Source organism: Aquarana catesbeiana, linkage group LG04 (assembly GCF_042186555.1).
Source record: "Aquarana catesbeiana isolate 2022-GZ linkage group LG04, ASM4218655v1, whole genome shotgun sequence".
Lineage (NCBI taxonomy): Eukaryota > Metazoa > Chordata > Amphibia > Anura > Ranidae > Aquarana > Aquarana catesbeiana.
Genome location: NC_133327.1, coordinates 330,826,352 through 330,842,039, shown reverse-complemented (window position 1 = coordinate 330,842,039; position 15,688 = coordinate 330,826,352). Strand labels below are relative to the sequence as shown.

At 43.6% G+C, this 15,688-nt stretch overlaps 1 protein-coding gene across 1 annotated transcript in view; it reads left to right on the top strand.

The window, feature by feature from the left end:
- AKIRIN2 (akirin 2) overlaps positions 1–14,205 on the top strand; it is a gene marked incomplete at its 3' end in the record, with an annotated part of 45,517 nt that extends 31,312 nt beyond the window's left edge. The window contains 2 exon segments of the mRNA XM_073626917.1: positions 8,547–8,693; positions 14,134–14,205. Coding sequence (XP_073483018.1) covers positions 8,547–8,693; positions 14,134–14,205 — 219 coding nt within the window.
- Between the last annotated feature and the right edge of the window lie 1,483 nt (positions 14,206–15,688).

Below are 15,688 nucleotides of genomic sequence, written 5' to 3'. Positions count from 1 at the left end.
GGGGGACGCCATCTTCCCCCTCGCTCGTCTCCATACCCAGCAAATGAGAAGATCCCATCGCCTCCTCCGGCGGAGGGCACTGGAGAGCGGCGTGAGGGGGGTGGGCCCTCTCTCGCCGCCGATTAAAAATTATCTTGCGGTGAATTCGCCGTAGAGACCACTATTATTGGAAAGCGGACCGCCGGACGAAGAAGAGGATACCAGGGTTAAGCTAGCTGCTGCCATAACGATATTCCTCTTCAATGTTAGGACATATCGGCGTGTTGCGGTCCGTAAGTGGTTAATATTTATGCTACCATAATTGGTGTGCTGTAAATTGCATCCAGCATTGTTCCTTCTTGCTGGAAGCTGCCATTTTGCTGAATCCCAGAGCTTCTTAACCGTAAATCTTTAGGCTCTCAGCAGATTGTCCTCTACAAATTTTGGTACAGTACCTAAAATTTAGAGATAAACTGGCATGTGCAGAGCAGGGCGAGACCATGTATTACTGGATTTTGAACAGTATAGACACTTATTTTTTAATGTTTTAATACATAGCTATACTTGCAAAAGGGGCCAGCCTCAACAAATCTAGCAGGCCTTAATTTTCTGACTAAAGTTTTACTTTAAGGCTTATGCCTTAATGGGAATCTTCCTTTCCCTGTTAAGGCTTCATTCCATACAGTACCATACGACACTGCAGGGCTGTGAATCCCCACAGCCCCATTGTCTATTGGGACACAGTAGCTGCACACGCTGTCCCAATATGACATCCATGTCGGTGAATGTAATTTGCGTGTTGTCGAACACACGCTGTCTGCATTTGGGAACTTGCACAAGCATGGATGTCCTATTGTGGCACGGTGTCTGTGGGATTGCCTGCATGGAACACATGTTCATTCCTGTGCTGGTAAACACTATTCTGTATGGGTGTATGATATTGTACATCCTTTGTGAATGAGTCCTTAACAGGGAAAGGAGGATGCCTATCCTTTAGGGCATAATCCTCAAAGTAGAACTATAGGTAAAACTTCTATTTAGATGGAGCAAGGGAGGCTTGTAATCCCTGTGTGATATTATACAGTATCTCACAAAAGTGAGTACACCCCTCACGTTTTTGTAAATATTTTACTATATCTTTTCATGTGACAACACTGAAGAAATGACACTTTGCTACAATGTAAAGTAGTGAGTGTACAGCTTGTTTAATAGTTTAACTACTTCCATACCGGGCATTTTCACCCCCTTCCTGCCCAAGCCAATTTTCAGCTTTCAGCGCTGTCACACTTTGAATAACAATTGCGCGGTCATACTACACTGTACCCAAATGAAATTTTTATCATTTTTTCCCCACTAATAGAGCTTTCTTTTGGTGGTATATGATCACCCCTGCGTTTTTTATTTCTTGTGCTATAAACAAAACAAGAGTGACAAGTTTGAAAAAACACTGTTTTACTTTTTGCTATAATAAAAATCCAAATTTTTTTTTTTTAAACAAATTTTTTCCTCATTTTAGGCCAATACGTATTCTTCTACATATTTTTTGTAAAAAATATCGCAATAAGCGTATATTTATTGGTTTGCGCAAAACTTATAGCGTCTACAAAATAAGGGGATAGATTTATAGCATTTTTATTATTTTATTTTTTTTAAGTAGTAATGGTGACGATCTGCGATTTTTATCGTGACTGCGATATTGCGGCGGACACATCGGACAATTTTGACACATTTTTGGGACCATTCACATTTATACAGCGATCCGTGCTATAAAAATGCATTGATTACTGTATAAATGTGACTGGCAATGAAGGGGTTAACCAGTAGGGGGGCGCTGTAGGGGTTAATGTGTTGCTAGGGAGTGATTCTAACTGTGGGGGGAGGAGACCGATCGGTGTTCCTCTGTACAAGGAACACACCATCGGTCTCCTTCCATCTGACAGGACGTGGATCTGTGTGTTTACACACACAGATCCACGGTCCTGCTCGGTTACCGGGCAATCGCGGGTGCCCGGCGGACACCGGGACCCGAGCGATGCGCGCCCCCTGGGCTGCCTGGAAGGCTGTGCCCATCATATGACGGCGACCCAGAACAACAGCTGCACCGTCCCGCCGTCATATGATGGCAGGCGGGCAGCAAGTGGTTAAATTTGCTGCCCCCTCAAAATAACTCAACACACGGCCATTAATGTCTAAACCACTGAAAAGATATAAGAAAGTATTTACCAAAATGTGAGGGGTGTATTATGTGTGTGTGTGTGTGTGTGTGTATATATGTGAAAATAAATAAATATATATATATATATATATATATTCTATCATACATACATAGTTTCCTGCCAGCTGGGTCTCATTGTGGAGATTTACCTTCACTTCCTGTACCATGGCAAAACAGGAAGTGAGGAAATCCCCTGCAAATGAAAGGGGAACTACAGTCTGCGCACACAATTTGTAATAAAAACATCTTTGCCATTCTGAAGCTTCCCTCCAACCACTTTGCATATTTTATATATACTGTGATTCTGTACTTGCCAAATATGCTGTAGACATCTCCATCCACTGAGTCTGGCTGCAATCATTTTAACTGTGGGTAGCTGAAGCTGCTGCCTGTTCACTTCCTGGATTTACACAGAGGCACACCTCCAGCTCTGCAGCTCTCATTGGCCCTCTCATGACTTCACCCCCCTCCCCCAGGCTTTTTTCCAGACAAGAAACAGGAAGTGGGCCGTATAGGGTATATAAGGCCCCAGTCCCTCCTGAAGCTTTGTATAGCAGAGTCAATTGAAATAAATATACAGACGCTTTTTTTTTTGTACCAGCGTCTGGCCTTATGGGCAATTGGGTACGGCGCCAATAACTGGTTGTTGAGGTCCATCCCTACCATATTAAGGTTGTATTTATGGACTCAGGGGTTTCTCCACAACACCAGTCGCCGTAGGAATTTGGACTGTCGTATCTGCTTGAAGGGATGACAGAACGAAAACATTCTGTGAATCCCTCCACTTCACTGCTAACAAATTATTACACTTCAAGCAGGCTCTCTCCCCCCATCTAAGTCTGTATTCTACAAGCCGTTGGGGGAAGCCCTGGTGATTAGATCGCACGGTGCCACATGCGCCAATTCCATGACTAAAAAGTGGTATGCTCATGCAATGTCCACATACAAGTGGTACCCCTTTCCAAATAAGGGTGACACCAAGTCCCACACAACCTTACCAGCGCTCCCTATGTAGTCTGGGTAGTTCTCCGGCTCTACATGACTATCTTTTCCCTCATAAACCATAAAACTAGATGTATAGCCTGTGGCCCTGTCACAGAACTTATACATCTTGACCTCATATCTGGCACGCTTGCTGGGAAGATGCTGTTTGATAGACAAGCGGCCAGAAAACTTAATCAGGGACTCATCAATGCAGACCTCTTGATCGGGAGTAAACAAGGCTGCAAAGTGTTGGTTGAAGTGGTTTAGGGGGGCCGAGTTTTGTAGGGCTGATCAAATCCGGGGTCACCCCGAGGACGACAGAGTTCATTGTCGCTGAAGTTCATGAACCGCAAGATCTGTTTGTATCGTGTCCTGGTCATGGAGGCAGAGAACATGGGCATATGGTGAATTGGGTCAGTGGACCAATATGACCGCAACTCACTCTTTTTAGTTCTGCCCAGGAAGGTCTTAAATTTGGAAACCGTAATTGGTTTCCAATCTCTGGCAAGGGTCAGCTGGGGATTAGCAGCAATGAATTGGCCAGTGATAAATATAAAACCAAGCGCTGAAATGGATAAAACGTGATATAAACAAATGTTGTGAATGTAAAAAATGATTGAACAATGTAGATTAGGCTGCTATCAATTAAAAAAGTGATCAGAATCCCATAAAATTATAAAAGAAATATAAATATATTGATGCGCTCTAATAAATAGTCAATGTGCATCTGACACCATGTGAAATTGCAACTGTGCAAAATAAAATAAAAAATGGAAATATGACATAAAAAATTGCGCAAAATCACTCAATGGATAAATTGCTAGAAAGTGCAAATAAGTGTAAAAGTTCCTAAACAATTGTTCAATACTGATAAATACCAGAAATCCCCGTGGTGATCAGTACACAATCAGTGATAATAGTAATAAGAAGGAAATAATAAATGTCGATCTAGTGAATATATAATACAAATAAAATACAATTATTAGGGAAATTGTTCAGCGGAGATAGACTAGTCCAGGAAATTAGTAAGATTAGCCCAGCAGTTCATTCCTAATTGCAATAAGGCGATTTAATTTCTGTAGTAATTATTGCTCATGACTTTAACTACATCCAGTTTCAGCCGACATAATGTTGATAGTTTGGTTCTCAACACAGGATAATTTATGAAAAACAAAGAAATAGATCATTGCGTGATGAACTGGGAAAAAAAGGACAAAAGCAAACAGCACAGTGATACACTCACGTGTGCCCGGTTTGATTAAGGCATACAGGCATGCAGATCGCAGTCAGCCGCTGTGGACGAGGCTTATTGAAAAAGCCGCTGCTGCTCAGCTCGATGTGTCAGACAGCAGTGAACGCCCCAGGCTCCTCCCACGCGTTGCGTCACTGACCACGTGACTTTCTCAAGGATGCTGGGCTAATCTTGCTAATTTCCTGGACTAGTCTATCTCCGCTGAACAATTTCCCTAATAATTTGTATTTTATTTGTATTATATATTCACTAGATCGGCATTTATTATTTCCTTCTTATTACTATTATCACTGATTGTGTACTGATCACCATGGGGATTTCTGGTATTTATCAGTATTGAACAATTGTTTAGGAACTTTTACACTTATTTGCACTTTCTAGCAATTTATCCATTGAGTGATTTTGCGCAATTTTTTATGTCATATTTCCGTTTTTTATTTTATTTTGCACAGTTGCAATTTCACATGGTGTCAGATGCACAATGAATTGGCCAGCATATAAATTGCTTTGGTCCACAATAGTTCTATAGTGATCGTCGGTGAAAAACAGCAAATAAAAATCAAGTGACGTAAAATCGACTGTTTCCACCTGCATTCCAGGTTGGCCAGCGAATGGGGGAAGTGGTGGGCTCCCAATTAAGATTGGCAAATGCAGCAGGAAAGGCACTATGGGCTCGACGGGCCTGTGTTTGTCTTCTTCTTGGTGGCAGCGGGACACTACTCGTGCTAGCCACCTCGCCAGCTTGAACTGCACTTATGGGACTCGCCACGTCACCAAGTATTACTGCAGTGCTGGATGTATGACCAGGATGTATTAGGCCGCTGGTGCCTGCCAGTTCACCAGGATGAGTAGCACTAGTACTGGCTCTCTGCTCCATACAAGAACCCTGTGGTTCTTGCACCTCAACGACAGTAGAAGATCGGGGTCTGGTACACCTGACCTTGGCAGGGACCACAACTCCGTCGTCAGAGCTATCTGTCTACAGGATCGTATTCTGAGCCTGAATCTGACAGATGAGTGACTTCCTCTTCACTATCTGTCATGTGCAGAAACATGTAGGCCTCTTCACTAGTGTACCTTCGATTTTTGACATTTTGGTCTCTAAATTTACTGGTACACTAGTGAGATTCACAGGAAAAAAAAGCTCCTGACTGTCGGCGACTGATTCAAAGGCTACCAAAAAAAAATTAGCGTTCGCAGGGATCAGGCCTGACTCTGCAAACACTGCAGTTATGGGTTTCGTGTTTTTGTAAGTGACAGTGATCGATTTGATACTGCACTTGGGTGGGCTGGGCTGAGGGGCTAAACGCAGGTGCTAGCAGGTATTTTTCCTGATCCCGCTAACGTTGCGTTTTTGGGAAGCCTAAACTGCTGGGGACGCTAATATGGTTCCTATCAGATATTGATCCGTTCAGACACTATACTACTAAGGGACCTGTATGGTGTGTGCGTGGGTGTTAGCGCTACTGGCACTAATCTGACGCTGCCAGGGGCGACGCAGACCCTTACTGACGCTAAAACCTAACTTCTATCACCCGCTGGGTGATCAGGGGGTTATAAACCTGTAGGTAATATACGGCGGGTGCCCTGACACTATAAAAGAATAAAAATAAACTAGTTAACCTGCGTCACCCGTGACACTTATACAGTGATCAAAGGGTTAAACCTTTATGGGGGGGGGTCCCTAGAACTATCTGGGCCTAATACTAATTACCCTAACACTGATTTTTGTCACTAATGACACCAGTACAGCGATGACAATAAAAATCTGAATGCTGCACTGGGTGACACAGTGTGAAGGGGTTAACTGGGGGGGGGTGGTGATTGGGGGGAGGCAAGTGTACCTACGTGGATTGGTGTCAGTGTAGTGTTGGTGCACTTACTATTAGATGTCTCCCCTCCTCGGTCTGGAACGAAGAGACTGACACGAGAGATGACATCACTTCCCCTGTCAGTGTTTACACTTACACAGACAGGGGAAGGATCTCACTCACCAGGAGCGATCACCAGGTCCAGGCCAGATACCATTGGCCTGGGCCTTGAGATTGATCTGTTCTGGATCAAATCCGATCGTCGTGGGGGAGGGGGGGCGGGGACACGCGTGCCCACCCGCCAGCTGCGAGCGCGATGTATAGCTACGACTTTTCGCACACCCAGACGAACCTGCCGCAGTATAACTGCGGAGGCTGGTCCGGAACCAGTTAAAACAGTGGTTCTCAACCTCTCTAGTGCCGTGAACCTTTCATAAAGACCCCCAACCATAAAATTATTTTCATAGCGTGGGTTGTCAGCACCCAAGGCAAGACAAGTAATTTGCGCCCCTAACACATGGACATTTAGCACTCCCTGAGTCCCTAAAAACTCGTACAATATTAAAACCCCTTATGGTACATTTTAGGATGTACCACTCTTTCTCTTTGTTCTCCTTTCTTTCCCTTTTATTTCTCACTATCATAATTTCTTGTCTCCCCCCCCTACCTTTCTAGCCATCTTTCTTGTTCTTTCTCCTTCCCCTCTTTTCCTCTTCCTTCCATGTATTCTCTATTTTTATTCCTTCTCTTACTCCTTGGTGGGGGGGGGGGGGGGGTAGGGGGAATGGGATAAGTGGCAGTGTTAGCGGGGAGTTCTGATCAGCCAACTTAGGTGCTCTTGATCAAGGTCATCTGCTGATCTGAGAACTGTAGTGGGGACCGTTTTAATGGCAACTATAATCCCAGGTAGTGTTACTCAATGTGTCTCCGACTTTGTAGTGTCTCGTAGCAGTGACACCTATGCCGAAATCAGGAGATAGGGTCTCTTCCAGCCCCTCCCACTTCACATTCCTCGCCAGTCAGCTGCCCTCTAGTCTCTGCCCCCCAGTCATGCCGTGAACTGAATGGGCAGCTGCAATGAGACTGAGTGGGCAGCTGCGGGCTCCAGGGACAGCCCTGCTGGGCGGCTGCAAAAAGGCTTGGAGAGCAGTGCAGGCTTCAGGAACAGCCAAGGATTTGGTGACCCCTGGCAAATCATCATTTGACCCCCGAGGGGGTCCCGACCCCCAGGTTGAGAACCACTAAGTTAAAACAACAAGGGCAGAAGATTTAATAGATGGAAAAATGACTGAAGTTCTGCTTTAAGGCAATTCCTTGTGGACCCCTAAGTCACCAGAACCAGTGTTCCCATTGGAAGATTTCCCCTCTTACTTTTCTAGTGGCAACCCAAAATTTGCGATTTTGTTCTTTTTTCACTTTTAATGATAATAGTAAACAGGAAAAACAAAGGGTAACTCTCCTTAATGGGGGCACAGACTGCAAAAAAAAAAACCTGACAAACATTCAATTCCCTCTGTACTCTATCTTAAACTAAAAAAAAAGTTTTGCTACTCTACTTTAAGCTTTAATTACCTTTAGTGAAGTACAAGGTGTTTGTGATTGGAGAGGTGGATGAAGGTCATGTTCTTCCCTCATGAAATCACAGAACATCTTTTATTCAGTGGGAAAAAGAAAATACAAAATGTATGAAGAGATGAGGCGGAGTGTGTGACCTGCTATGAAAACTACAGAAAAATTTCAGCACCCGATCTTTTAGCTCTTACTGTAGTATACAGGAGTAATGAACAGATTTACTTTGCAGTAGTTACACATGAGGCAAAAAATTAGTGGAACCTCATTATTACATTGCAAAAGTAGGTTGTTGTGTGTGTTTTTTTTTTTTTTTCCCCTCAACAGTTCTGCTTGATGAGAAATGAACAGTGTTAATCCATATTGGCCAATAACTGATTGGCTCACTTCTGGACGTACATGTAGGGGCCCTAACCTAAAGTATAACCAAAGACCAAACTTTTTTTCTTTTTAGTTTAATTCTCTCCATTTGTCCTGTTTACCATAATTTAATGAAAGTAAAAGAAAATCCCAAATTTTGGGATCAGTGGAGCTTCACTTTTCGATGGAACTTTGCTTTAATTTTGCAGGGATCCCCTCCCCCTCCAGCTTGGCTATGGGACAGGAAGCGAAGGGAAATCTCTGTAATGGAGCAAAGATAAAGGGGGGGGAGGGGATCTGACTGGCTATAACAATCACTTACTCTATCGGTTTCAGTAAATGATGTTCAAACTTTCAATATCAAAATGTCTTGTAGGCACATCCACATCGTCATCACAGTTGCGTAAAGAACAGCCTTTGTTTACTCTAAGACAAGTTGGAATGATATGTGAACGTCTTCTGAAAGAAAGGGAAGATAAAGTTCGTGAAGAATATGAAGAAATATTGACCACAAAACTGGCGGGTATGTTCTCTTTCTGTACGTTTTAGTTTGCTTGTGAAAGATCTGCCTACGTCAATGTTATCATTGTTAAAATTCTAGTTTTTAATGTAAAGTTTGTAGTTATGAACATTTGGGTGCCTTTTTTTTCCACAAGTTTCTGCCATAAAACCTATCCAATTTATTTTTTAAAAAATCTAATTTCTTCATAAATTTTGGCCAAAATGTACATGTTACATGGTTTTTGATAAAAACAAAAACCCAATAAGTGTATATTGATTGGTTTACGTGAAAGTTTTGTGTACACACTAGGTATGTATGTGTGTGTGTATGTGTGTGTGTGTGTATATATATATATATATATATATATATTTTCTATTATATTATATTTTTAATATACTATTTGGTGGCGATCAACGCATTTATATAATTTATTTTTTTATTATAAATACACATGCAAAAAAAATTTTTTCCCATGAATTTTTATCTTTTAAGGGTCAGGTTTCCACCTTGGCTGTACTTTTTCAGAAACTACTACTCTTTCCTTGGTCAGAGCTGCTTTTTGTTTTTTTATTCACAGGGTTGCTCACATAGTACTACTTATGCTAGCTCTGTTGACTCTGCAGGACCTCAACCTGGTGTTATCAGTTCTTCAAAAGCTGCCCTTTGAACCTATTCCCCTCCCCCTTCCCGTAAGGTTGCCTTTCTTGTTGCTATTACCCGGTTTAGAGCGGTGTCTGAACTTGTGTCCTTAACCTTTTAACCATCTCAAGACTGGACACTTGCACCCCCATCCTGTGCAGGCCAATATTCAGCTTTTCAGTGCTCATACTTTTGTATGATATTTACTCAGTAATATAACACTGTACCCAAATGAAATTTTTATCATTTTTTTTTTTTTGAGACAGAGCTTTCATTTGGTAGTAAAGTGGTTGTAAACCCCCACATATGTCTATCATGCCTCATGATGGAGAGATGAAATAAATCCTCCTACATAGGTTTTACTTGTTTATCTGCAGAAAATCTTTTCCCTACATCCCTTCAAAAGTGCACAGTTGTGATAAAAATCCATCTGCATCTGTTAGGAGAGGGTGGAGACCTGCAGTTGCAGCTTTTATACTCTATGAGAGGTGATTGGAGGGACACACCCCCTCCACACATCGCACAAGAAGGAACATGCAGAACTTTGTTCTGACCAGACAAGCTGTGTGCTAAGCTCTCCTCCTTGTGGAAAATTGATCTTGTGTTGGGAAAACATGTCAGGAGTGACTCCTGATAAGAGGAGCAAAGCACCAGAGAGAAATGACACTAAAGCCCCATAAACACGGGCAGAATGTCGGGAGACATTTTCTGGTACAAAAAAATACCGACCGACATTCTGACTGTGTGTATGTGGGTCTGTCCGACAGAAGCTGGCCATGCATGCTGGAAAACCAGCAACCGACCAACTCCCGATCAGCGCTCTCAGCCAATAGTAGAGAGCGCTGTTCGTAGTGTCCCCTGTCAGAACACAATAGCTCAGCAGGGAAGATCGCTGGACTAACCTCGCGGTGCATACTAGCTCATTATGCCTTTTCCCTTGCAGGTGTAGGAAAAAAAAAAAGACAGCGGGTATACAACCGCTTTAACAGGTGACTGAGCCCCCCTGGTGCTCTTGGGATCCCTGAGGCCGCACAGGCTTTCCCCCTACACCCCCTGCTGGAACAGGCGGTGCATGCTGATTGGGAACATCCTGACAGGATTTTGTTCCTCTTAAGAGGTTTCCCTTTTTTATATCCCATGGATGAAAAGTTCATTAGAAAATAGGAGCATGCCAGCCATAGATGCAGCAATCTCTTCCTTAAACGAGAACTTAACTTGTCAGGTAGATAAAGCACATGGCTTGAAAGACCCTGTTGACAAGAAATCGGAGTCATTAGTAAATGCTTCCTTTTCTTTGGCCAGTTAAACTATTCAGCCAGCTGTTGCAGCAATTGGTATCTGCCAGTCCATAAAGGATCAGGTCAAACGGTCTGATAGGCCTAACCAGGAGGATGATCTGCCTGAAAATAAGACTGATATTCCTCGAGAGCTTTGTTTTGCTGTTGACACCTTTAAAGGATTCTACACAGCAGGTTTCTCATTTGGCTCTCTTGTCTGTACATATGCACCGACTTTTGTGGCTTATGAACTGGTCAGCCGAGCTTCCTAGTGAAACGTTATTGACAGGTTTCCCTTTTCATGGGGAACGTTTATTGGTGATAGTTTGGACGAATATATCCAAAAGATTTCCAGAGGGAAGAGTTCTTTACTTCCTGTGAAGAAAAGCACCAGGTGTCCCTCGTTTAAAACTTCAGGGACTGCTTCCTCAAATGTCTCAGCCGCCAACAGGACGCTAGGGCCAGGGGCAAGCTGCAAGGCCAGGGCCAGAAAAAGCCCTGGTTCTGAAATTCTGGGCCCTCAGGTTTTTAAGAACCAGCATTCCCTTGGATCCTCCAAAAGACTTATTGCTTCAGGCACTACATCATTTAGTGCATCAAGGAGTGATTGTACAGGTTCCTGTATACGAAGGAGCGAACCTGTTTTACAGTTAAAAACCAAACTGGGTCACAGGGCCCAGTTTTGGACCCAAGATCCCTGAACCAGTATCTACTAATCCAGTCCTTTCGGGTGGAGTCTGTCCGCTCAGTTGTAGCCTCGCTCCAGGTGGATTAATTTTTAGCCTCCATCGATATAAAGGATGCATATTTACAAGTACCTATCTTTCAGCCTTATCAGAGGTTCCTGCGATTTGCAGTAAAGGAACATCATTTTCAGTTTGTGGCTCTACTCTTCAGGCTTGCTACAGCTCTCTGGGTGTTCAGAAAGGTCCTAGCACCAGTACTGGGTCTTTTAAGGGCCAAAGGGATCCAGGTGCTTGGGTATCTGGATGACCTCCTGCTCACAGATCACTCATTACAGGCTCTAGAACAGAGCACAATACAGTGCAGTCTTTGAAAAGCTTAGGCTGGTTCATAAATACCGAAAAGTCAGCCTTGAAACCAGTTCAGGGTCTAAAGGATTTACGTCTGATCCTAGATAGGGTCCAAGCAACAGTGTTCTTGCCAACTGCAAGGATCTGTGCCCTGAAGAATCGGGGGCACCAGACAACCCTCCATTCGGCACTGTATGAGTCTTCTAGGGAGGATGGTATCCTCTTTCGAGGTGGTGCCCTATGCCCAGTTCCATTCCAGGCCTCTACAACAGGACATCTTGTTGGCTTGGAACAGGAGAGGACAAGCCCTGGATTATCCAATGTTCTTATCTCCTCGGGCACGCTTAAGCCTAAACTGGTGGTTCCAGGATCAGAACCTGTGAAAGGGAAGACCCTTTCTCTCGGTAACTTGGAGAGTACTGACTACAGATGCCAGTCTCTCAGGCTGGGGAGTGACCCTAGAGGGGCTCACAGCTCAAGGGAAATGGTCAAGGATAGAACAGATCCTGCCCATCAACGTCCTGGAATTACGGGCAGTACACGACTGGCCCCACGGTCATGGACGGTGGAGCTTCAGGACTGCCCTATTGGTGTTCACTCTGACAATGCCACTGCAGTGGCCTATATAAACCACCAAGGAGGTACCAGGAGTCGTTCAGCTCTGAAGGAGGTGAATCGCATACTAGCCTGGGCAGAGTGACACGTGCCAATATTTTTGGCAGTCCATATCCCGGGAGTAGAGAACTGGAAGGCAGATTATCTCAGCCACCAGCAGATCTGCCCAGGGTAATTGTCCCTACACCCAGGGAGTGTTCCAGGAAATTTGCCAGCATTGGGGATGGCCAGAGGTCGACCTACTGGCATCCAGGTTCAACAAGAAGTTACAGAAGTTTGTGTCCTGAACAAGAGATCCTCTGGCAATCGGAGCAGATGCTCTGGTAGTTCCATGGAGCCAGTACTCCCCTGGTTTATGCTTTCCCTCCGATCCCTCTCCTTCCACATTTGTTGCGCAGGATTTGGAGAGAGGGAGTTCCAGTCATTATGGTGGCACCAGCCTGGCCCAGAATGCCCTGGTTCCCGGAGATTGTGAGACTGACAATAGATGGGCCATGGACTCTTCCTATCACCCCTATCTACTGTCTCATGGTCCTATATTCCACCCCAATTTACAGTCTCTAAATTTGCCGGCATGGCTATTGAAGCCAGGGTGTTAAAGGACAGTGGCATCTCGGGACCAGTGGTGTCTACCCTAGTGAATGCTAGAAAAGCTGTCACTAGGAAGATCTGTCATAAGGTCTGGAAGACTTGTATTGCTTGGTGTGAAGCCAAAAAAATGGCATCCTCGGAAATACATGATTGGGAGAATTCTCTTTTTTACAGTCAGCTGTGAAAATCAAATTGGCTTTGAGTACAATCAGAGGTCAAGTTTCGGCCCTATCAGTATTCTTCCAAAGGCCTTTAGCCTCCCATTTTACTGGTCTGAACCTTTATGCAGGGGGCAACTCTCTTCCCCCATTAGGTCACCTATGTGTCCTTGGGACTTTAACTTGGTGCTGTCTGTGTTACAGAAACAACTATTTGAACCTATCAAGGAAATTTCATTAGACTTGCTGTCACCCAAGCTAGCCTTCCTTATGGCTATCACCATGGCTAGAAGGGTGTCAAAGTTGGCAGCCCTTTCATGCAGGGAACCGTACTTGATCCTTAACCACGACATGGTTGTGTTACGACCTGTTCCATCCTCTTTGCCAAAAGTGGTGTTGGCCTTTCATTTAAATCAGGACGTTATTTTGCCTTTTTTTTTCTCCGCCTCATTCAGCGGAAGAGAGATGACTGAACTCCTTGGACGTTGTCCGGGCAGTCAAGGTTTATTTGTCTAGATCAGCGGAGATCCGAGAATCAGACTCATTTTTTTGTTTTACCAAAAGGACCCAAGAAAGAACAGGCAGCTTCCATGGCCAATTGGGTCCGTCAATTGGTCACTCAGGCCTACGGTCTGAAACTTAAAGCTCCTCCCTTTAGGGTGAGGGCTCATTCTACCAGGGGTGTAGGAACCCCTGGGCTTTTTGCCATCAGGTATCTGTGGCTCAGATTTGTAAGGCTGCTACCTGGTCTTCGGTGCATAGGTTCACAAAATTTTATCAAGTGGATGTTCGAGCAGCCAAGGATTCGGATTTTGGCCACAGTGTACTGCGGGCTCCTGTGTAAGTTCTGATGGCTATTGTTTGGCAGAGTGTCTCCCTCCCCTCAAGGCTATTGCTCTGGCACGTCCCAGTAGGTAATGAACATTAGCCTGACTTTGTGTCCCATGATGTACTCAAAGAAAAGGATTTTACAGGTAAGTATGACAAAAAAAATCATTTTTTTTTTTTCCTCAACATTTGTTGAAGTTGCCTGCTTGCTGTAGGAGATGGTTCATATAACATAACATGTCCATTTTGCTTTGCTTCTTTTGAAAAGCACATCAAATTGTATCTTAGTGGCAAATTACTTTTTTTTTTTTTTCTCTAGAGCAATATGATGCTTTTGTGAAGTTCACTCATGATCAGATTATGCGACGATATGGAGAACAGCCTGCTAGCTGTAAGTATATTTTCTTGACTCTTGTGTTTTTTTTTTTTTTTTTTGCTTGCTCTGTTCATACTGCCGACTTATAATACATTGTAATTCTGCATCAGTCTTCATGCCTTGTTTTAGAATGTTATGCTATAATACAGCTGTAATTCAGAATTGCTGTGTGAAGTAAACTGGCCTGCTTTCCATAGATGGCTTCACATTCTTAAAGAAATGTATCCAGCATTTTATTGATCTTTTTGCACATAATGCCAGGCTTGTGTCCCTTCCTATAGTTGCTCTCCAGGCTGTGAATGTTCATCCAGCATACAAATTATTTTTTGTAACCAACTTCAGATCCTCAAGAATCGTAACATGTATGGTTAGTGTTTTTCTTATCAAATTATACCTGGAAATCCCAGATCATCTTCTAGCTACACATGAGTCACAAGTCTGTTCAGTCTAAGGCCTTGTTGACACAGATTAAGTGTACACCCATGTAAGGGCTGTGTTTAACCACTTGCTGTCATTATACTGCGGCAAGTCTGCAGGAGCCGTCGTAGCTATATGTTGGCTCCTTTAAGCGGGATAGCAGGTGCGCGTACACAGCCCCTGCACTCAGGGGGTTGCCGATGCTTATAATCTGCGGGCACGAGAGGCAGAACAGGGACGTGTTCTGCATCTCCTCACAGAATAGATCGCGAGTTCCTAATGGCTAGGAACCATGATCTGTCATCTCCTCTAGTCAGTCCCCTCCCCCTACAGATGGAACACCGTTAACCCCATGATTGCCCCCTAGTGTTAACCCCTTCCCTGCCAGTGACATTTATACAGTAATCTGTGCATTTTTATAGCACTGATCGCTGTATAATTGTCAATCTTCCCAAAAATGTGTCCGCCGTAATGTCGCAGTCACAATAAAAATTGCAGATCGCCGCCATTACTAGTAAAAAAAAAAAAATAAAATTCCATAAATCTATCCCCTATTTTGTAGATTTGTAAATTATTTTTTTTTTACCAAAAATATGTAGAAGAATACAGATCGGCCTAAACTGAGAAAAAAAAAATTGGCTTTTTTTTTTTTTTTTAAACAAAATTTGGGGATATTATAGCAAAAAGTACAAAATAGTTTTTTTTTGTTTTTTTTTTTTTTGTTTTTTTGTCGCTTTTTTTTTGTTTATAGCGCAAAAAATAAAAACCACAGAGATAATCAAATACCACCAAAAGAAAGCTCTATTTGTGGGAAAAAAAGGATGTTAGTTTTGCTTGGGTACAGCGTCGCACGACCGCGCAATTATCAGTTAAAGGGACGCAGTGCAGTATCGCAAAAAGTGCTCTGGTCATTGAGCAGCCAGATCTTCCGGTGCTGGAGTGGTTAACCATGCAGTGGACATACAGGCGTTTTCCCAATTCATGTTAGTTGGGATGCAGCTGCTGCACACATACAGCTGTTGGTCTCAATTTGACAGTGGTTAGGGTGTTCAGGGCTGTGCAAGTGCACGGCTGTCTGTAC